Consider the following 23745-nt stretch of genomic DNA (forward strand, 5'->3'; position numbering starts at 1 on the left):
ATTGTAGCACGGAATGAGCAAACGACTAAATTTTGATGCGCGCAAGAATAAGAACCTACTGCAAGACCTTTAGAAATGTTTTATGCTGCTCTTTACAGTAAGCTTCGGTGCGTATTTGCTGCCCTCATGCCGGTAACATCTGGGAGACGTAGCTCAATGTCGCCGCTCGCGTGGGGTAAGATTTGTAGGCGATGTGCGAACGCGATAGCCATCGCCATCGCGTCGATTGTCGCCGTCGCGCGCGAGATCGCTTGCATGGGGTCTGGGCCGAGATGTTGTAGCGATGCTTTTCCCGGTGCCACTCCTTTTATCTTCGGTGAGAGCGGCGCTCCGCCAGCTAGTATCAGCTGATATCAGCTGGCCGTGAACTGTGGATAAGGACGATTCATAGAATCGAACGGAATACATCGCTACAAAATCGCAGCTGCTGGACGCGCGGAACCAACACCGCGGGACTCGCGGGTAACTTGCCGGAGTTCGCTAGTTTTGGATTCGAGGAGTTGCCGGCAACATGGCCGACGACCATGCCGCGGCGATGCTAGCGACGTATCAAAGCCAAAATATCGCTATTTCCGTCCAACTCTGCCGCCAAATTAGCGCGCAGTCATTCAAGCAGAGTCCGAATTATTGGATGGTGTGGCTTGCCTTAAGGTGTCCGAAATTTTGGTTGCACTTATGCATTAAATTTATGGGCCAGTGAAGTTGCGTTGACGTAGCCCGAATAATCGAGCTTGTCTGAATTGTTGGTGTCCGAATAATCGGTTGGCGAGTTGTGATTCAGCCAGTTGCTGAGCAGAGGCTTCTGCTTTATAATGAAAAGCAGACCATTGAAAAGCACCTGGTGTCTAAAGCAGTGCTTGAGCATTACCAGGGGCTCATCAAGGCTGGCCTGGCTCAGAAGAGCATTGATAATATTGAGTCTGGTCAGGTATTTCTGACTGACACTAGCCTTGCTGAAAACATGGCTAAGCTGGCATGCAGCTGTCAATGAAAAACTCATAAGATCTAGAAGCCAACGTCTGTGCAGCTTCACTCAACTTGAAGTGGAAAAGTTTAATGCACGCTGTGTGAACAGGTTTGTTGTTTTCATTTAAATTAAAGAGCTATTAAAATTTAGGTTTCCCTTTATTTTTTTTTTGTATTTAGAGTCAGAGCAACACTGTTTTACAGCAAGCAAATACTTTCTGGAATAGAATAACACTTTTAAATTTTAAGTGTTCGAAAGAGCCTAGGACGTGTCCAGCAGTTGGCATTTATTTGCTCCAACATGCTCTGAAATCTGTCTTTGGGTGCTCCAATTGCTCCAAGATAACATTTTGCTGGTGCAAAAATTGCTCCAATTCGCATTTCGTCAGTGGCACCACTTCACATGACAACAAGCTCTCAAGTCCCCTTTTCATCTCATCTCTAACTACAAACAAGGTGTGGCGCACTACCAGAGCGTCAAGGGCATATGCTGCACCATGTGCAAAGCACATGGTACAACAATCCACTGGTCGAAGGACCCTCACCTGAGGGCCAGAGATGGGCAGAGTCTCCAGGCCTAAAGTTTGTTATAACCCGACAAAGACATCGCCCTCGGCTACCGCAAATGGTAAATACCAGCGTTCTTGCATCGGTGGTCAAAAAGACTTGGAAGAAGTGCTCGTTGACTGGATGATTTGGGAAACTTACATTGGGCATCTCTGCTGCTGACTGCTCCACTATGTCTTTTGCTCCTCCTACTTGGAGTAGGGCGAGTCACATGTGCGAGCACTCGTCAGTGGGATGCACCCTGATTGATCTCCCCGTGTTTGCCTTCCAGGCACACTCTGGCACCGGAGCTCTGAACCGTGAGCGCTTCCTCTCCGCGACAGGTGACCCACGTACCCGCTACTAATTGAATGTGGGAAATTTGCTTCTGCGGCTTCTGGAGTTCAGTGGACCACTGAACTCCAGTTCAGTTAAATTCGACTGTGGCCTGTGATTGCAATTCGTGCATAATGCAGTTTGAGCTTTACAAGGCCACAAATGCCACTTGCCTGAGCTCACTGCACTTGTGAAATGGAATGCTTGTGGGCGGCCACACCGTAAGTAGCAGTCAGGGGCGTAGCCAGGGGGGGGGGGTCTTATGGGGCTTCAGCCCCCCCCCCCCCCTGAAATTTTTTCGTGCTGTCCATGCACCGCCGCCGAAAGCAACCCCCAGCGCTGGAAAGCATTCTGGATTTTGTCTAGAATGTCTTTTTGACGCTCGAAAAGACATTTAACCGCGAAGATAGCGAACTCGGGCTGGATTTCGCGGCAACACCCATGCACCGAGAGTCACATAACACCAAGCAGCCCCATCCGACCATAAAGTTTCAAGGGCGTTTTGAGGGTGAGTGGGCTCACCGCGGCATCTCGCTGAGGCTGCGGAATCTATGGAGCGCATGGATGTCAATTCCGAAAATTTATGGGTATAAATCTCATAAACTCTTCATGTGAAAGGTGCATCGACATTTCCAAAGTTGTGCTTTAGATTTTCAATTGCGTAACTTTGTGGGTTTAATGTTGTTATAAACATTTGACGCCAAAGGTGCATTGACTTTTCTAAAGTGTTACATCGGAACACACAACGAGACAAGCCAAATCAACGCACTAGCAGACAAGTTCACAATGCACGCAGCGAGGTTCAATGAAACGAAGCGTTGTGGTGGTTCATTTGTGCCGCCATGTCACATAAAAAAAATTTCAACAGTTTTTTTAACCTACGCCAAACATCCACGTCAAAACACTAAAGCCAGCCAAGCTAACTACGTTCTTATTTATTTTTTCTACTTTGACTTTTATTCGCGAGGACACATTGAGTCTCTTCAAATTTTTTTTTTATTCTCGCTACCATACCCGCGAGCTGGCAGAGCCAGCGAGAGCGCATACGTTTTTCTCGCGTGGCACCGACCACCGCGCGGCGCACTTCGATGCGCGTTCGGTTTTCTCTGGCCGAGTGGATTTTCGCCTGGCAGAGTTTTGGATACTTTCTGGCTAGCACACGAGAAAAAGAAACAAAGCTCACTCGCCGCCATCACTGTGGGGACTCGACAGATTGCACCGCGTTCACATTTGCAGAACTTCTCCGGAAAGTCTTGTCTCGCCGGTGTAGGATACCGAGCAGTATGCGTATGGTTGGTCCTCAGTGGACCAAGCGTCTCATGTTTTCTTCGATATTCCTTACGTAGCCACATTAGGTGCCCAAAGTAGGCATTCGATTGTGGCCAACATACTTTCATTTCGGTGCCCCCGCCCCACAGAAGGAAAGAAAAAATACATTGTTGTCGCGCAGCGAATTGTCGCATGGTGAAAGTTCGATTTTGTTACTTCTTTTGTGGAAAGTAATGAGCCATGGGACGCTTCAGTTGCCAGATACTTTTATTATTGCGATAGCAATTATATGGACACTCCAGGCGCATTCCTGCCGTCGCCCTCATCTTTCGTATAAAGTCCAAGGGTGATAACATCGTGACCGCGTGCCACATGCTGTATGTGCGAGTGAAAGCGTAGGGGGGTTGGGTGGAATGGCTGAGCCGACGATGGTGGCTCAGTTGTGTGTGCGCAAAAGAGAAAAGCGGGGAGGAAGCGCGCCGCCTTCCGTTGCGCGCTGTACATCGGGATGAGTGGATGGAATTGGGGCGGAATCTAGGATTCTGTGAATCTGTGATTGTGCAACATGTTTATTTGCCTTGTCATATACAGCGACTTTTTCTTAGAAAGGTAGATTTATTGGAGACTTATACATATATTTAAATATCTTGTTGCGAGGTTTTGTGTATACGTGCAGTGAACTTTGTTTCCAGTCACACTTGCCCTTTATCAAGCTGTATCTTCGCATTTCTAATGCACGAGTGCGAGTTGCAATAATGGTTCGGTTCATTATCTGCGAGGCATGCTTGTAGCAGAGTGGCATCTCTCATTTACAAAAGTGGTACGCATGTGAGGATAAATGTTCTTTATTGCTCTCATACACTGGGTTGAACATGGTTGCTTGACATAATGGACACCCCAAAAGCTGAACAGCGTGGTGTCGCAAAGTTTTTGACAGCTAAAGGTGTTTCCCAAAAAGAAATTAATCGCCGTATGGCTGCCGTGTACGTTGAACATTGCATTTCATTGGCCACTGTAAAGCGTGGGAGCAAACGGTTCAAAGAAGAATGGGAAAGTTGCAAAGACATTCCAAGACCAGGCCAATGCCATCGTGCAATCACATTCCGCACAATTTCAAAGGTTGATGAGCTGATGAGACAAGAATGGAGGACAAGCATCGATGAACTGGCAGAGCATGTGAAAATCAGTCAGGGCTCGGTTCACGCCATAATTCATGAACACCTCAGTTATTGGCTCTTGTGTGCGCAAGTGATGCCCAAGAGTTTGATCCACCGTCAGAAGACGGAGAAGTTTGGCGCTGCTTTTACTAATCTGATCCGGTATCACAATGAAGATGACGATTTATTGTTTGATATTGTGATCGGGGATGAATCATGGTGCCACTACTACGAGTCTGAAACACGACGGCAAAGTTTACAGTGGAAACATTCGAATTTACCACAGCCAAAGAACGCAAAGGCCGTCATTTTCACCGGAAAGGTGTCGTTGACTTTTTTTTTCGATTGTCAGGGGCCATTACTGATAGAATTTGCTCAATCTTGAGAGACTATCAATTGTTTCCGATATTGTGAAACGCCGGAATCACTGCGTGTCGCAATCAAGAACAAACTACTTGGAAAATTGATGAATTGGGTCATCTTGGGTCATCACGACGATGCCTGTCTCCATGTCGCTGATGTGGTTAATCCAAAACTGGCAGAGTTCAAGTGGGAAACCCTGCAACATCCGTCATACAGCTCAGACCTGTCCCCTTGCGACTTCCACATTTTGGGGCAACCGAAAAACAGCTCAACGGAACTAGCAGAATGCGTTGCTGGGCAAGTTGGTTCATTGTAATTGGTAAACGTTGGTTGCGCTTTTTAGACAATCACAAGGAAGGGAGACAGGACAGGCGCAAACTAACAACTAAGGTTTATTCAAGAAAAACACTTAAATATCAGACCAAGCCAGCGCAGGCGCTTCAGGGTGTCAGCAGCATAAAAAGAAGAAAAACCCAAAATCAGAACAAACCAATAAGCCCACAAGTCTTGCACGGCAGGAAGTACTGATGATACCCGAAATGACCGCTGATACTTGGTATGATGAAGGGAGAACACAAACGAGTGTTCTCCCCAACAAAGAAAGCAAATAGCTTTCTTTGTTGTTTTTTTTGCGATGGTTATCGTAGTTGGGTGTTGGTGCTTAGAAAGGTTCATTGCCGAATGCCAACTGTCACAGCTTCTTAAGATGCACGCACCGTCCTCCTGCACTACCGCTAGAGATGTGCTGGTTAACGGCTGTGTTCTCAACGGAATTACGCAATGAAACAACAAATGCAACCTAAATGACCTCACTGCAACAAACATATGTCGCCAATCGCACCTTTACTTTAGTAATGCAAATAACTTTCTTGAAGCATTTGGTTATTAGCTTACATTGGAAATACTTGTTGATGGTTTTTGCACTTTCTTTTATAAAAGCTGTTGCCTCTGAACTGGTGCATCTGCTACACTATTGGCATTTCTGTAGCACTCTGGCATCGTAGTACTAAGCTTCCTTCCGTACTTAGCAGGAAGCGCTCTTGTAGCATTTGGCTGTTCGCTTACATTGGAAATACTTGTTCATGGTTTTTGCACTTTCTTTTATAAAGGCTGTTGCCTCTGGACTGGTGCGTTTGCTACACCATTGGCATCTCTGTAGCACTCTGGCATTGTACTAATAAGCTCCCTTTCGTACTTGGCAGGAAGCGCTGCGGCAGAGATGCAAGTAGTGCCGTCGTTACACTGTGGCCGTCATAGATGGCTCCCTCCGCGCATTTTGCAGTATAGTCGTTTTTGAACGGAGACATTTTCTATGGACTGACGACTCATACATTACAACTGCAACTTGTGGATGTAAAGCTATGCCAAATCGAATATTATTTGTGTGCGCCTTTGTGCTTCTGTGTGGCTTCCGTCACAAGCATAATCGGTGCGTTGTTGCCTCTGCTCCCACAAACGTATCACTCCGCTTGTTCGATGGCAAATAGGTTCAGGTCTGCCGTGGCTTCCACGTAATACGCCATGATTTGCGACATAAGCGTACGAGATCTAATGATGTGATGCATACATGTCTACTTCTTTCATGTATGGCGCACTGTGTTTTTGGTCACGAATGCGATCGGTAAGAGAAACCTCTTTATCCTCCGGACCATTGCCTTCAGCTTCCGCATTTACTGAGGTCACTGCCATGTTGAAATCGGGCCATGTGCCTCACTGTGCCATCGAGCTGACATTCAAGGTGTTGTCTGCCCTCCTGTGCTCTACTAACATCCTTGGTGCTATTTATCGCTGTGTCTGGAATTTTCGCGATGTTCTACTGACGTTTTGTTCATAATGTGTTGCTCTGCGGTGTGATCGTGTTCCCGTGAATTGCTTTTCTCAGTTCAGCCACACGCAACATGTTTCCATGTATGTTGCATCTGTGTGCACTATTATATATAGCGACAGATGTATATGTAATTTTAGGCATCGGTCGTCTGCTTTGATCGTGCATAGGCCGTCGGTGCATACTATATCTCCTAAATATTGGTACCTTCCGTTCTGCAAGGGGGCTCTACCGTCAGGATGCATCCAGTGCCACCGCTGGCTGCTTTTACATCGTTGACGTGCAAATGCGTTGCACCCTTGGCGCGCGTGCCCGCATGCACGTTTTGTTTGTTACTAGCAATGACATAGACAATTTTTTTTTGGAGTGTGGGGATGCACTTTACTGGAGAGGATGAAAGGGGAGGGGCACTTGGCAGGCCCTATACTAACACAGAAATTTTTGGGGAGAAAGAGAAGGGGGGGGGGGGGGGGGCACATGCCTGTGTTTTTTGCATCGTTCTTGGTAATCAGAGAAACGTCCATGCTGCAGCTGCATCGCAATGTAGCCAGTTGTGTTGTGATATGCATTTAATTGCAATGTCATATATTCTCTCGTACACACCATATGGTGTATCTAATTTAGCATTCTATACTATACTAGATGGCGCTATTAAAGTGAAGCATTTTTGCCTCAAGCCAGACTTTGCCGTAGGCAGGTCCTGGCTGTGCCTCGTTCCATACTTCTTAATTAATAATAATATTAATAATAATAATAATAATAATAATAATAATAATAATAATAATAATAATAATAATAATAAAAAGTCTATGTCCAATGGTAGAATAAGAATGAGAGGTCCCCAGCAGGTTAGCCTGATGCTTTACCCATGAGACCACATACGCATGCATACTTCGTTCACATGGCAGCTAGCACTTTGAGACGATTGGTACAGATGCCAGTTTCCATTGGGCCACAGAGGCAGAGATGGAACACAATGTCTGTATTAATGCCATCCTTGACATGTGTCATACACTGCGTAGCAACAAGTTGCTTATAAAAACACATATGTGGCAACAATTTCTCTCATCATTGGCAGATAGTGCTTTGAGACACTGTGATATAGTGCCACCATCAGGATTGGCCTGCTTTTCCCAATCCTTTCCCTGTTGCAGCTAGCATTTTGAGACACTGAGTGACATTGTACTGCCTTCAGGATTGGCCCAAGTTTATATTTCTTCATCTGAGTACAGTAAACCAGTCGTAACGCCATTGCTACCTTGCTGCTGTCATCACGCACACGATTGCTTGCTTTACACAAACATGCTGGCTGACCTGGTAACGCATTGCAGAGTCCCAAACGATGCTGTATAGTTCCCTGTAATATGCTTTGTGTAGCACAGATTCTTGCAGCACATGGGATCTGTATTCTTCTTTCTCACTGATTTTTTCTTTCCTGGTGCAGGAAGAGCCTCCATAACACGGTTAAGGAGCTGGCAAGCACAAGCTGCTCTAGCAACACCATGACACTTGCCATGCAAAACGGCGAGGAGAAGGAGGTGGCTGGTGGCCACCGTGCTGACGACATCAATGGTGATAGATCCCCTGAGGCTAAGCGCATGCGCTTAGATGACAATGAACAGTACTTTGTGTGTGACTGCGACATCCTGGCCACCATTGATCGTGTTGTGAGCACACTTCATGTTGAGCAGATGTTCAAGGACGATGTCTGGAAGGAGGAGGTCCAAAAATTCTCCGATCGCCTGTGCAACATCGACAAACTAGAGCGTGAGTGTGCCTTTCTGTCTTCTTGTCTGCTTTCCATGTCTTTGGAAACAATATTCTAATGAGCAGGAATGCAAAAGAGTCTCTAAAGAGTGGCCCAATACATGGGTGTGTGAGGCTCATATGTAAAGCTGGCTGTGGGTCTGGTGGTATTCGTAGCTGACAGTACACTACAAAGTAGGGAACTTTTATCTTGTTTTTCAACATCCATGTTTTTTTTAATTTACATAGCACTTGGTGGCTGTGTAGCAAACCCTATTCTGCGCTCGTAAAAACTGTGCACACCTGAGGGCGTAATTTTACCAGACAACAATATTCATCATCAATCTTCTGTTTGCTTACATGTCCTTTAACACTATACATGTGGTAATATGCCGTCATGAATGTCCTGCACCATTAAGTGTCTTTCCCGTCGACACTGATCATATGGTCAATTTGAAAAAAAAAAAAAAATCTGGCTATGTATCATCACATGTTTCGCTTCACTTGATAAACAGCCAGATATTTGTTTCATATCAAGCTTGATCACTGACATGATTCAGTATATTACCATGTACAATTCCCAATTAAACATGATACAATTAAACGTTACACAGAGGGTAGCCTGATGGAGATGACATTTTAATTTTGCAATTACAAAAAAAAATTTTTTTTTTTGGCTATGCATGGTCATTCTTTCATCTTTGATATCTTAACTTTCCATTACACATGTCTTGTTGCTGTCTCATTTGATTAGAAATCAGTACATATCTGCATGCATATGGTGGTGTCTGTTACCCATATATATGTGTACCGCTTCGTGGAATAAAACAATTGTTGGAAGTTAGCGCTGTGTCTACGTCTTGCCACTGTCTTTCGTCCCTTTTCATGCGCTAAAAAACCTCAGTTATGGAATACCAACACACCCTAACCTACGCTCTTTCAAGTTACAATTCGTATTTTCAGAACTTGGTGTCATTGCTATAAAAGAGAAGAATAAGAAAAAGAAAAAAAAACCCCTACCAATCATCCCAAATTTTTCGTATAAATTTGGGCTCATTTTATGATTTTGTGGATGTTGCATCAAGTTTTGCAAAAAAATAAATTTCATTTGCAAAAAAGTTTCATGCGTTGGTCCCCAAACTACTATCGGAAGTCTTCTGGTGGGGAAAGAGTGCAAGATTTGCCTCGAGCGAGCTTGAACAGACAAGTTCCTGATGCAGTTGCTGAAAAAGTTGCTGAACTAAAAGCGATGTGTTGCTTGTTGCTGTTTGATATACCAGATTTGTTGCTGCTTGTGTGATGTATCTAAATTTAAATAATCTTTAATGAAGTTTGTATTCCAGAAAAGGTATGCTGAGGGCACTTAAAGAATAAAATTAAAAAAAGTGTGCTATCCTTTCCTTCTTTTAGTCAGCATGGCCTTATGAATTTGGTGTCAGTAGAATTTTGTGGATTTTAAAGTTTGCAGGTTGGCAGATAGGATATTTGCATATATCTCACTTTTGTGTAAGCTAAACAAAGCTTTACTTTTTTTGTTAAGAAGTACACATCTGGATGTCAGGCCACACTATTCCTATGGCTTACTGGCAAGTATGATAATCAACTAATTTACCACTGTTAACCTTTACTACATGTTTTCTTTGTTTACAGCAGTAGTCTGTCTAATGTTCTTTATTGAATCCATATTCTGTTAATGCCAGTAATGTGCACGTATGCAAATAACTTTTTTTATTCCCGTCTAGGTGAATTTATTCATGTTGACATTGCATTCGACAAGATGGAGCGTGACCTCCAGAAGTTGAAGGAAAAAATGAGGTATAATGCTTGAGTGCGATCATGCTATTCTGTCACTGCAGTATTGGTGTGTGTGGGTGCATTAATGCCTTAAGAATTTTATTATTTTCATCAAAAGTGACCTTATTGCGCTTTCTTTTTTTTGTCATGGCTTATTTTCAAACTTTGCTCCTTCAAAAAGCCTTCTAACGCTTCTTCAACCAATTTGCTTCACGTCTTAAGTGCGAAAATACTGCACCACTGTCCAACCAAGTGAATGTCGCGTTCGCTTTCCAAAACATAAGTTCAGTAGAAGAAGCAATGAGAAGGCTATCATCCTATTAGTTCGAAGGACAAAACTCTAGTGCATTGCTTTCACAGCTGGTTTTCTGCAACACTGGAGCTAGCATGTGGAACACTTGCTCCATACTGATGAGCTTTTAAACTTCCAATTTCTGTGCTTCAGCATTAACAACATTGAAACATTTCCTGAGTTAATTGTGTGGCCCTCTCCTGCTGAAGCTGTATCTATAGGGCTAGTGTATGAGCCGCAGTTATGCCAAACAGCAGCAGAAGCAGTTTAAGAATGAAAGTGTTTTCCTTACTGATTCTATCACTAACATTTAAATAAGCTAAGCAAATCAAAGCTTTGCAAATCTGGCAAGGAAAAGGCGTTAGGCTGTCATGTTGATCAATATCTTTCACACTTATTACGGCTCCTGTCAAGAGCTCCTGGTTGCACTCACTCGTGTCAGGTACTGGGCAGTAAGATTGCAGGTTTGGAAGTCACATAAAGTCACAGGAGTTAGTGCCAGACTGAATGGTCAACAAGTATAGTACATAAAGAGAGTGCTTTGGTGCTTCTGTCTCCATTTTTTTATAGCAAGCCAGCACACTTTCTAAATTTCTAAATTGGGATTCAAGAGCGTGCTTTAAGGATTCACAATAAGCAAATCAGTGTTGTAGCTATTGATACGATGGCACTTTGGGGGTAACTTGTTTAAGACACTAGTAGTGAACAAGTTTCTACACTTGCATCATGCTGATACAGTCTACGCTCGTTGCAACGGACCTGCATACAACAGACTTTCGGATATAACTGACTATATTTCAATCTTAGTTTGGTCTGCCTATCTTATTAATGCAACGAAGTTCGCTTTTAACGGACCGCGCTATAACTATAACTATTGGCTGCAGTGGATAAAATTAGCGGCAATGTTTTAAAAAGTCGGACGTATAAAACGGACTTCTGCCATGTCGACACGGACTGGCAATTGAATTGTGAGGGTCAATCGGGTTTTGCTGCTCAATATCTTATGCGCGAGGGAGGAACGAAAGCGGTACAGAAGCGTGCCGTCTTTCGCTTGCGAGGTACGAGGTGGGGGGGTTCTACTCTGGTGGCTGCTGTTAATGGTGCAGCTGCACAGGCGCTGTATCTTGAAAGTGATCTGCGATGTGGACAAAGTGCATGCGAGCCTCATCTTAAAAGCGACCTGCAATGTGGGCAAAGTGCGCCCAGTGCTGGTAGCTTTGTATGTGCTGTGCTTTCGACGTTTAGTTTGCATTGAAGCGAGAGACAGTACGAAGGTCAATTCGCTCGCTGCTGCTGAGGTGCTTGCTTAATTTGCTATCACCATTGATGCTTTGTCTTTCTGGCAGAACTGCGGCTTTTTTCGTTTGTTTTTTACTTTGGATGTTTATCACTTACTTTTTGCAATAAAGTTGGTCATAGCGACGAAAATTTCTGAAGCGAGGCGTCTCGGATATTACAGACTGGATAAAATGGAATGTATTTAGTCCGATTGTCAAGGTCCGTCGTAGCCAGGGTCGGCTGTATTTCCATTGAGCAGTCTGTGGCATTAGGCAAGGCTATGCTACAGAGAAGGGCATGCTGGGAACAGTGAGTGGAGGCAAGCAACCCCACCATTTCCATTTGATAAAGGCACTGCACTTTGGCACTTTCAGTGTTGAGTTTTTTCAGTGCTGATGCAGCCCCAATGTTGGGCACTCTTCTTGGATATTATAAAACAAACACACTAGTTTATTTTCAATAGCACAGGAGCCAAAAACTGACACAGAGAATGGCAAATGGTACTCTTAGTATGGTGCTCACATTCCTGTTTTTCTTTTCTGTTTCCTACCTAGTTTCATTCTGTCTCACGCGCTTCCACGATAGCAGCATCATGTCAATGTTAGAAAAAAAGAGAAGAAAAGAAACAGAAAAATTTATAAACACATGACGGATGGCAGGAACACGCAAGCATGGTGGCTTTGTGTCATGGCACGAACATTTGAGTGAAGGATTGGCACGGTAGCGGTGCACAAAGTCCGGGAACCACCCCTCTTATTTGTGGATGCAGCGCACTAACAAAAACACAGGCTGAGCAAACAGAGAGGAGAAATATGCTTCTGGAAATAGATGGCAGAACTACCACTACCTTGAAGTGCACCAACATTGTGTCACTATGCATACATGACTGTAGAGAGTGGAGAGCGTACGGGAACGTAAGTGACATGGCTGGAGAGAAATGCGAAATCCTACTCTTATGTTAGTGACACTGAATGGGTCAAAGAAACGAGAAAAGCTGCAAGTTTAATTGAATGTAGTACTGAACAAAAGCTGTTTCTCCTTCTCACTCTGAGTGAAAGTGCAAATTTCTAGTGCACAAATAATCTGGTGTAAACTCTTGAAAGCAGTTTTGATGGCTGAAGGGAGGTTTTAAAACCCCTCGGCTCTGGCTCACTTGCTGTAGCGGTATTTTGCTGTGCATAGCGGTATATTGCTGTGCATAGCGATAGATGGTGACTTGCATACTGAAGTATGCAGCCTTCAAGAAATCTTTTAAGTGCATAATGACTAACATTTTTGTGTCACGTACAAATTTAACGACATTCTTGCTGCAAAGGTTTTTTTGAATTTGAAGTTTGTTTACCTTAAACAGCCACAACGAAAATGCACAGCTTACCTGAATTACAGTGTTGAGGGAGATTCAAGCGACAAGCATTAGTTTTTGCATATGCTTGTTAATCATCATGGCTCTTAGTGGTAAACGGCACCAGAGAACACAACAGACAAAAAGAAAATGGGGGTGATCGAATTTGGTGCTGGCACCAAGTCCAAAATGGTTATCTGGGGTTCAGATCACATTTAGGGACAGCATTGTTCCAATAAGCTGTAAGCCATCAAAGAGTTGTGTGTGATCCTCTCTACAAGTATCAGAGCTTGAGATAAAGATTTTATATTTTAAATGAGGTATTGGTGTTCTCATGTCTTTTTTCTCTTTTTCCTTTTTTGTAGTCTTGAAGAAAAAGCATTGTTGTCCCCTCCTGAACTTCACTTTTTTGACGTGTTCGTCAATGGTAAGCACTCTTGTTTCAGGCAACATATGTTTAGGTTCAGCTTGCGCAGTACTACTTTATTTAACCAAGACTGTTAATGGCAATTAAATTAGAGGTCACATTCTGTATGTGTGTGCTCCGAGGCATGGTGATAAGTGAACATCACAATGATAGATATATCATTTGTGTGATATTAGGTTAGAAGGCCAGAAGTTCCATCTCCTACAGTTATGCAAATGCTGGCTGTTATAGAAGTGAATGTTCTACCATCATTTTGTTGGTTATTGACATAGCATATGTAATGTTGCAGCATGTGAAGTGTTTTGACATTGCCGCAGCCATATAATATATAATGTTGTGGGCTACGAATTGTACTGCAGAAGAGCATGAAATTAGCCTAGTTGGCTGGTGCCTAACATGGCGAACAGTGCAGATGATGGGATGAAAGATAGACGTACTGTGCACATGTTCTGTTTGTGTTCCCTGTGCATCTGATTGCACTGTTAGTGATGTCGACTGCTAACCAATTAGCCCTGATGTTTCACCATTCTGCGCTGGTGGGTTCCTCATTGCGATTTTCAATTTGTGGCTGCATATTGGGTATCCTGAAGGAAGGAACCACAGTCAAAACTTCAGTGCATGTGTCAGACTAACTTCGTTTAAATTCAAACTGCCAGAAGTAGCCTCTCCTGTGCTGTCCCAAAATATTTTCTCTTGTTTCCCAAGAGTCAGTTTTGGATTTGCTGTAACAATGTTTAGATGAGTTTTTCTTTACTTCTTAGCTGACCGTGGCTTCAAGAAGCCGGATGCCATGTCTCCCAGGAGACCAGCTCCATCTTTGACAACTCATTCGGTGAGCATGGTGTTCAGAGCGTTTGACAGTGCAGTGAAATTCTTTTTGGCCATTGTGTAGTCGGGCGTAGTCAAGGTATGGCAGGCACGTCCAGCTTAATGAGTGTCTCAATGGGTTGTGTCCTTAACTTGTTCTGAGGTATATTGTGAGACTTTCCCATCTAGCATCATCTCACGTCCCCTCCTTCTATATTTCAATTTAGCCAAGGAATTCCGGTACTACATCTAAGACACCCATTGGTTTGGATGAGATAATTCCTGTTGGTCCTGTTGGCAAGTACACACCAGCACCCCACAACCTTCCTCCAGAGGGTCCAATTGTTCGCAAGTATGTCCTTGATCTTTAATTTGTGAATAGATGCTTTTTCTGTGACATGACCTGCATGTGCTGTACCATAGCCTTCTGTATCATTTAGTATGCCTGCTAAGTTGCTTTAAAGTGTGTGGGGTCCATGAGGCAGTGCCAGCATCACAGGCGTTTTAAGCCTGTTGTCATCAGAGTGTGGAAACGTTGGCTGTACACTGCTGCCACTCTTCACCTATACATGCAGCACTATGAGCAGCAGTGACATGTTGAAATTAAAGTGGTGTCATGCTATGTGGCTCTGCAAACTGTGGTCAACATCTGGGAAAGTGGCACCCTCTAAGCGACTTCACAGTTTTGTTGGGACAGGCATGTGATTGTAAAAATACAGGAAACGAGGATTGAGCCTATGCAAAGCATGTTGAAGGTGGCCAGGCACATTCATTTGACCAGTAGTCATAAGAGGACGAACCATTTCGTTGTTGAAGAGCACCTCGCCTGTCATGATTTTCCAATATTCTGTTATCATTACCTCAGCTTCTTATAACAGCATGATATTCAGTTCACATAGTGATGATTTTTCAGAGTCTTTTAAACTGTCGCTTTGTTGGTTGCTGCAGTAGGAAATTACTACTTGACCACGTGGGTGTCGCTGAGGGCTACATGACATGCAAATGGATGTGTATGCTTTTTTTGTGCTGTAAGTTTGTGCGAGTTTGTGCCTCCCTTGGAGAGAGTAAAACTGTATAGAGTGGTGTGTGAAAAACTGAACCTGAAGACTTGCTTATAGGTTGCTTACGGGTCTGGTCATTTGGTTACTTCCAGGGAACTGGATATCTCATCTAAAGTCCTGGCCACCCGCAATTTTCCACTGGGTGTCTTTTACAAGGCACGCATCATCCAGATTCAGGACACCAAAGAGGCCGGCTCTGAGCCGACATATCGGGTCAAGTTTGAAACGCGCAAGGCAAATGCGAGTGCTCGTGCCCTCAAGTGGTACCACAGGCGAGAAATGGCGTACGCCGAGCGAGCCACTGTCATTCTGCCAGTGGGCACGCGAGTGGTGGCCACTTACTCGGATGAGTCAGCACCCCCTCGTCAGTCGTTGTATGCGGGACTCATTGCAGAGCCACCGAAGCCCTTGAACCGGTACCGGTACCTTGTGTTCTTCGACGATGGCTACGCGCAGTACGTGGATATTGACAAGGTGTTTGTGATGTGCGGTTCCTCTCGGGATGTGTGGGAGGACATGTACCGCGATGTGCGTGACTTTGTGCGTAGCTACCTCGAGAAGTACCCGGAGCGACCGATGCTGCGGCTGCGCAAGGGCCAGACGGTCAAGACTGAGTGGAATGGCAGCTGGTGGATGGCACGAGTGCTCACGGTGGATTCCAGTTTGGTTAAGATGTCGTTCGAAGCGGACAACCGCACTGAGTGGATCTACCGTGGCTCGACAAGGTTTGCGCCACTTTACACGGCACTCAACCAGTCAATGCAGAACACGGCTGCCTCAGGGGGCCGTGTGCGCCGCCACAACCTGGTGCCAGTCACAAACAAGCAGCACCGGCCGTTTGTTCAGTACACGCGCACACTGGAGGATGAGCCAGCTAAGGGTGTCGACGGCGATGACAACGGAGAGGACGCGGCTAAGAAAGTGTCAACGCGCAACGTTGCTCGCAAGTCGACCACCCATGACCGCAAGATCGGTGAGGAGGATGATAGTGCGAGGAATGCGTTCGGTGTTCTCCTTTCTCAGGCTGGCGTGCGAGAGTTACATCTACCAGACGCCAAGGAGGGTGCTGTGTACAAGCACAATTCGTACAAAGCACACCAGTGTGCACCGGGATGCGTGAAGAAAGATGATCCGGATGCCCACTTGGGAAAGAATCCCCTCTCCATTCCGTGCTTGCTTGGCTGGAAAAGGTGTGTGTCCCTAATATCTGAGCGCTCTTTAGTTGCTCCATGGGCATGAATATATTGTGAGCTCCTTTTTTCTTCTTTCATAATTTCCAACATAAAACACTAGCCTTATATTATTGTCGGGGATTGCACTTGGGCACAGTGGACATATAAATACGCAGGCATAGTAGGGTCGCCACCTCTTCCGAGAAAAAAGAAAAAAGACTGTCACCAAAGTATGACTGTGCGTGTGTGTGGGGGAGGTGCCAACATATCTGTTTGGTATGTATGAATGCCAGAGAGGGTCTGCAATGCAGCTTATAATGTGCCAATTTATAAAGAACTGCAAAACTGGCAAATGATGTGGTGTGGGTTAAGCAGGCAGCCAGCACTGTGACAAAAGAAAGAAGAAAGACGGCAGCAAGATGGAAACCCTATTGCATGCATGCACATGTGCACGCACACATGCACACACACACTTTTTTATGCATCGAACCTTGGGCTGCCAAGCTTATAACATGGGAGGTAGCCAACTAAGTTGACTTCCCCACACACCTTGGGTGCAATGTTGTGCAGCATGGTGCTTTAGCAGCAATAGTTACTGACAATCAAGAGGAGCTAAGAGGAGACTATGTATAGTTTTAATACACAGTGTGTAGGCAGTCATCTGAAAAACGACTCGCTGTGGTGGCCTAGGGGCTTTGGTGTTGCTCTCCTAAGTCTGAGGGTGTGGGATCGAATTCCAGCCACGGTAGCCACATTTCAATGGGGAAAAAAAATGCGAAAATGCCTGTGTACCATGCATTCGGTGTACATTAAAGAATTCCAGGCGGTCAAAATTATTCCAGAATACCCCCTCTGGCATGCCTCAATCAGTATTGCAGTTTTAGCATGTATAACCCCCAAGGGGTGGCTGAAAGCTCAGTTGAGTGGCATGCTGAGATCAATAGTGATGTACATTTTTAAAACCTTATAATAAATTACCCACTTTATGCGGAGCACTTGGATGCATCAATTAATGATCAGAAGAACCGGCCCTAACGGCTCGGTACATTTGTACAAAATTGTCCAAATCATTTCGGGTCCCTTTATGCATAAAAGACCAATAGGCTTGCAGCTCCCATTGTGAATGCTCTTTTCACGATCTGTATTGCATGTTGCAATAAGTTCCTTTATATTGGTGCCAGATTAAGTTTAGAATTCTTTAACCCTCATTTCCACTTATGACATTTGTTATGACAATTAACTTGCTCAGAATGTTTGTGTTGATCGGCACCATGGCATTAGGGTTGGCCTGCTTTTCTATTTGACGTCCTTGAAGTCAGAGATACCATTTTGATGCTGTTGCTTCTTTCATCTTCTGATTTCACTGCATTTGATATGCCCACTTGCTAACACACAAACACATTCATGCTTGCAAAAAGGAAGTTTAAGAAAAGCAACCGCTTGAGATGTTTCTATCACTGCCTTATGATGATACGAGTGTTCACAGTTTTAGCAAATTAAGGCCATTTGTTATTTTTATGTTTTCAGTCTCACTTGTGGCACAAACTGACCATATTGTCATGGTGTTCAACCTCACTTGGTGATAACATTATTTAAGAAGCAACAGAAAATGCCTTTTTCCTTTATTGTACGCCCAAAATGAAATTTATTGCAGATACAAATACACATGATGTACTAGCTACTAAGTTCACAAATTCTGGGAGAGTAATAGACAAGAACCTCGCGCCTTGCATCATTGATACCTTGGTACCACATGCCAAAAGCCATAGATATCAAGCTCCCATCTAGCACAAAACGTTCACGGAGCTCAATGTTGCGGTAATCTTTTCAAATACAATGGAGAACTGTCTCCCTCATTGCTGGCTGAATGGCAAAGTATGCTGACTGTTCTCTGTTTCATACTTAGCTGGTACTGCTGCGAAAGCTATGCTGAAGCAGCACAGTCATAGAAATAAGCACAAGGTCGCGTGGTTAAATCCCGGCCACGGCGGTCACATTTCGGTAGTGGCAAAATGTGAAAACACCCTTGCACTTGAATTTAGGTCACGGAGTAAGACATATAGGAGGTGAAACTCCCGTCAGCGCGAGCGAGCGCGGGCGACCAGATAAGGTCACAATTGTTGTATGCGCCGACGGGGCCGTATACAGTGGCGGCGCCATGCGGCGCGTCGTAGAAGCCGCAGCGAAAAAAAAAAATGCTGTGCCCGGGCAGGCTGCTCCGGCGCGCTCTCAACGGTGGTAATTTGTTTCCAGGCCACCAGCACGATAACAGCTCCGCGGGCTTTTGACTTTTTCTGGTCGCCGCGGGAGTTTCCACTCCTAAATATTTCTTGCTCCGTGATTTAGGTGCATGTTAAAGAATCCCATGTGGTCCAAATTGTTTCAGAGTCTACGGCATGCCTGATAATCAGATCTTCATTTTGGCATATAAAACTCCATAATTAAAATGTTTTTTAAGTCAGAAATTTCACTGTGTTTCACAGTGCACTTATTTTTGATCTGTGATGCTTTCTCTGGAATAACTGCTTCATATATTACAACTACAATGTGTGGACGTGAGATTACAACATATCATCTATTATTTGTTTACCTTTCTGATCCCAGCATGTGACATAGACTATGTCTTGGTCGCAAGCACAAGCGACACGTTATGGCTGCTGGTGGCAGAAGTATGCCCTGCTCAATTGGCTGTAAATAGGTTCAAATCTGCATCACCTTCTACATAGCAATTAGTTAACATTTTGTGACATAAAAGTACAAGACCTAATGTTGCATTAACTTACGTGATGCATACCCATATCTTTTGTATGTGACATATTATTTTCTGGCCTCAAATCTAGCAGTGAAAAAGGCCTCTCTGGCCTTCGTAGCTTTGCCTACTTTGTGTTGAACAGAATATAGCCTGACTTGTCTTAGGCAATTTTTGCGAATAAGTGTCCAAATCATGAATGCCAGTTCACCACACTTAGATGAGGCTGATCACATTAGAGACATGTGGCACTGACTACTCAAGTAATGACATTAACTCCTTATGGGCTAATAATTGTTTTTGAAATATGGTATGATTCATTTTGATAGTACGAAATGCTTCAAAAACATGTTTAAAACTCGCGAAGATCTCTGGAAACTTATGTAAAATAATAAGTGCTTATGTTTTATTATGAGCAATTGACCTTACTCCTTGTAACTTCATGAAAAGGATTGTTTTCATCCACTGATGCTAGGTAAACTACTGCATACTACCAGCTGTATGATAGCACTCAAAACACGCCACTCTCCACAAGGCTTTTTCACATCACCTACACCAGATTCGAGTTTTCTTGCAAATGTTCTTCCTCATGCTGTTCCTTTTTACATAGTAGACAATGCATTGGTGCATTGGGGTCACTGTACTCCATCTCACAACTCGTTTGCTGTGCTGTGGAAGCTGCAGGATTCCTTCGCCAATAAGAACATCCAATGCCTATTGAGCTGTCTTCATCCACACCGTGCCATTTGTTTAGTGGCTGCTGAATTCGTGACATGCGACGTGCATGCGCACATGTCCTAACATGTCACATATCGCTATAACATATGATGTGCCAAGCGGAAACAACTCTCTCTAATCCCACCAGTAATCAGTTACACCCAGAACTATATTACGCCGAGCAAGGAGATTGCCTGTGTGCACGTTATACCTTCGGCAACGATGCAAACAACTTGTGAGATGGAGTATAGCTGCCATCTAGTGTGAAAAAGTCTTTTCAATAAAAGTGCCGACGATAGAACAGCTATTGCCATCTAGGTTTCAGAACAAAAGACACCCTTTGATGGCCTCTTTTTATCATGAGTCATTCAGAAAGTGGTGAAATACCCAAGACAAGGTTAGCTTGTCACAAGCCACAAAGTGGCAGTCGCTTGTGTTGAACTGAGGTCATCCAGATCCCTGTAGGGGTTAAGAAAAGCTAGGGCTGTAGACGAACACTTACGCCACCAACTTTGCCTCGATGGCACGGCTATTAATATATGTTAATTTTGTCCGCCGCAGGCATATCGTGAAGCAGAGCAAGAAAAGCAAGCGGAGAGTCGTCTATATTGCACCCTGCGGGAGGCGATTAAGGGACATCACCGAAGTTGCTCACTACTTGAACATCTGCAAGTCGCTACTGACTGTTGATCTCTTCTGCTTTGACAGCCTTGTCAATGTTTTCTGTCAGTTTGTGCCTGAGACGGTGAGGACCTTTGTTCAAGACATCACCTATGGCAAGGAGCAGGTATGTTTGCACCATGCTTATCATCAACTATAACTGATAAAGTATAGTGGAGCAGTTGAATGGCATAGGAAGTGTATTCATTTGCAGAAAGGATGCATTGGTCAATTTTCAAAAGCAGCGACTACTGGAGCAACCAGACCATGTTGCAGTGCTGTCACACAACACGATTCTTGCACTCAGTTTTGCACTCAGTTCCTGCTTCTAGTGAGGTGCATCCACTCCGTGCATCAATACAAATTGTAACAGCATCCGTAAGCAATGTGCTGTAAAGCAGTGTTGCTGTACAATTGAAGCGTTGTTCCAGTGGCAGTCTAAATGCCGTCGCTGCAGTTGCTTGTTGATGCCATTTGGTTGCTTTGCATGCATCTATAAAGTAAAAAGACGCAACCACAGTAAAGTTTTTTTTTCACTCTGGCAGGTGCCTGTGACGAGTGTAAATAGCATTGATGACGTGTACCCTCCATTCGTTGAATATTCGTCTAAACGTTATCCTGGGAAAGGTGTGGAGCTCAACTTGGACCCCGATTTCCTTTGTGGCTGTGACTGTGAAGATGACTGCCAGGTGAGGGCTATTTTCTGGTAGACATTTTCTGGTAAACATTACTCAATAATACTTACTTACCCAACAGCACTTACCCAAGAGCACTTGAATCCAAGATGCGAACGGGCCCTTGAAAGCCATTGAAATTGAAAATTGAATTTTCAAGCCCATGGAAATCCTGAAATCCCCCTCACCCTTTGAAAACTGTTGAGCTATTTGGATAATGCAGAAAAAGCCTGATTATGCGACCTGGTTTTCAGGGTGGGTGAGCACGGTGCTGGCAAATGCCACAGCGAAACGATGCTTCTAAAATTTAAAATTGGTGTGCGAGTACAGCCATTTTGCTTTAAATGAGTTGTGCGAAATTGGAGATTCCCACAGTGGATGAGAGAGAAGAAGGAAGTGCTGGTTCGCTTTTTAGTTTGACACTGCTTTCTTTGTTGTCTTGTGCCATCGTTCATTTCGCTTCCGTTTGTGCCGCCTGTCGCTTTGCTTTTCTGGTCACGGTGTGAGTCTAGGGTAACATTCTTTTCATGTCTATTGTCGTTGACAAAGGGCAGTGATTGACATGAGGGCCAAGACATATTACGCTGTATTGTGATACTGTATTGTGAATGCAATGCATATATATTAGCAAAGAAGTGAAAAGTGCATTAAAGATGCATCATGTTCTATGCAATGGTATCCTTGAAGATTAATTGAAAGGGCCTTGAAAAGTCCTGGAATTCTTGTCTTGGAAACCTGTACGAATCTTGGGCAGCTGTGCTTTTGCTGGTCAATGCAAAGTTCACTGCTATTCTCTTGACTTTCCTGCAGGGCTCCTTCCATTGCCCCCTGAATGTGCTCAATATTTGTGAGAGTGCCATACTGGACAAAAGATTGTGGTCTTTGCAAGCAGAACTCTGAAAGGTGTTCCACGGTTTTCACGTTTAATTAAGCGAGCCAGAGAGGTACAGCTGGAAAAGAGTGATGAAAACTTGTCGCAACCAGCTGTAACCAATTAAGCAAATAGCTTGTCAGGAACACAGAAATAGCAATCCTATGCAGGAGAAAAAGGGTGATGCTACAGGGATTCTGTGGTATGGGTGGAAGGCCAAAGCTGAGAAAGAGTATCGATGTCACAATAAGCCCCCCCCCCCCCCCCCCCCATTATATATATATGTAGCTGAGCTATTGGACAAAATGCACATATACCACAATGTACATCGTGCAGGACCGGGAGAAGTGTAGCTGCCAGCAGCTGACCATTGCAGCGACTGAGGCCTTGACAAGTGGCAGGAACTCTAATGCGGGCTACCACTACCGTCGGCTGCAGGAGCCACACATCACAGGCGTGTACGAGTGCAATTCGCAGTGCCACTGCTCGCGCAGCTGCTACAACCGTGTGGTGCAGAATGGCCTGCGCGCCCGTCTGCAAGTCTTCAAGACTGAGAAGCGGGGCTGGGGCATCCGGTGCCTCGATGACTTGCCCATGGGAAGCTTCATATGTGTCTATTCCGGACAACTACTAAATGAGCAGGCTGCCAATGAGGTGTGTATAGTGCTTCATCGTGTTGATTGAGGGCTGCCAGGCAGGGGTGGCACATACGCATGGTGCAACAAGTCCACTTGTCCAGTTGATGCAAGATAACAGTGTTGCTTGGTACCAGTGCTTGATATTAGTTGGTTGCTGTACTGTTATGTTAGCTCGGATGTTAGAAAAGTTTCTGGTGAAAACCCAAAGCATCTTTTGCCTAGCTTGATGCTATATGCACTCTTTCATTAGTACCCTTTAATGAGCACAGTTGAACCTTATTGTAACAGTCTCGTCCGGCACGAAAATAATTTCATTTTGTCTAATCTTCATTATAAGCACACTTTTGTTACTTGAACAGAAGCTTCAAATTGCAGAAACTGCGCCTTGGTCGATTGACTGGAGGGCTGCTGTCATGTTCGGCAGCAGGAATTCCATCCGTACAGCTTTTAAATTCTTGGTGCGTTCATGTGCAGCACAATTGTCCACAAACAGAACTTTTTGATTTTGCTGTTCACACCTTCTGTCCAACTGTCCAATTAGCCAAGCCTTCTTGTTCACATTGTACAGAACAGGTAGGGTTGCCCTCTTAAAAACATGTTGGATTCTGACTTTCCTATGACGAGCATTGGAAGTTGTTCTCTGTTCGACACGTTGCTTCTGACGAGGACGTTCAGCTATTCTTTGCTTTGTTTGACGCAATGGCGTAGGTCATCAGCAAAGGCAAGCATTTTCTCTGAAAGCACTGTGTCAAACAAAGCAGTCTTGTCACATTTGAAAATGTTCTCAAGCATGAACTGCTGCAACAGAGGCCGCAGCTTTCCATTATGATACTGCACAGTGGCTGAATCGTTGACAGCACTGCTTTCACTGCACATATTCTTGTACCGGAGGTCATTTCAGTTTCTGAAATTCCTCAACCACCCATCACTGAACTTGGAAGTTCTTGACGTTCATTTAAAGTGCAAGAGCCTCTGCCTTTTGTTTCATAATGTAACTGGAGATCGCTACCTGCTTGGTGATCATGGCATTTAAGCACACAAGAAGAGGTTCCTCA

The 23745-nt window shown here is 44.4% G+C and overlaps 1 protein-coding gene across 9 annotated transcripts in view; it reads left to right on the plus strand.

The window, feature by feature from the left end:
* egg (SET domain bifurcated histone lysine methyltransferase eggless) overlaps positions 1-23745 on the plus strand; it is a 141741-nt gene that overhangs the window by 91786 nt on the left and 26210 nt on the right. For 8 of the 9 annotated variants that reach the window (XM_075689793.1, XM_075689794.1, XM_075689795.1 and 5 more), the window contains 9 exons: positions 7907-8229; positions 9951-10023; positions 13280-13341; positions 14103-14173; positions 14376-14500; positions 15302-16399; positions 20409-20634; positions 21053-21196; positions 22389-22706. In XM_075689793.1, the coding sequence (XP_075545908.1) occupies positions 7907-8229; positions 9951-10023; positions 13280-13341; positions 14103-14173; positions 14376-14500; positions 15302-16399; positions 20409-20634; positions 21053-21196; positions 22389-22706 (2440 nt within the window). The remainder of the gene's footprint in view (positions 1-7906; positions 8230-9950; positions 10024-13279; positions 13342-14102; positions 14174-14375; positions 14501-15301; positions 16400-20408; positions 20635-21052; positions 21197-22388; positions 22707-23745) is intronic. The other variant, XM_075689800.1, reaches the window with a different exon arrangement.

This window comes from Dermacentor variabilis, chromosome 4, assembly GCF_050947875.1.
Source record: "Dermacentor variabilis isolate Ectoservices chromosome 4, ASM5094787v1, whole genome shotgun sequence".
Classification (NCBI taxonomy): domain Eukaryota; kingdom Metazoa; phylum Arthropoda; class Arachnida; order Ixodida; family Ixodidae; genus Dermacentor; species Dermacentor variabilis.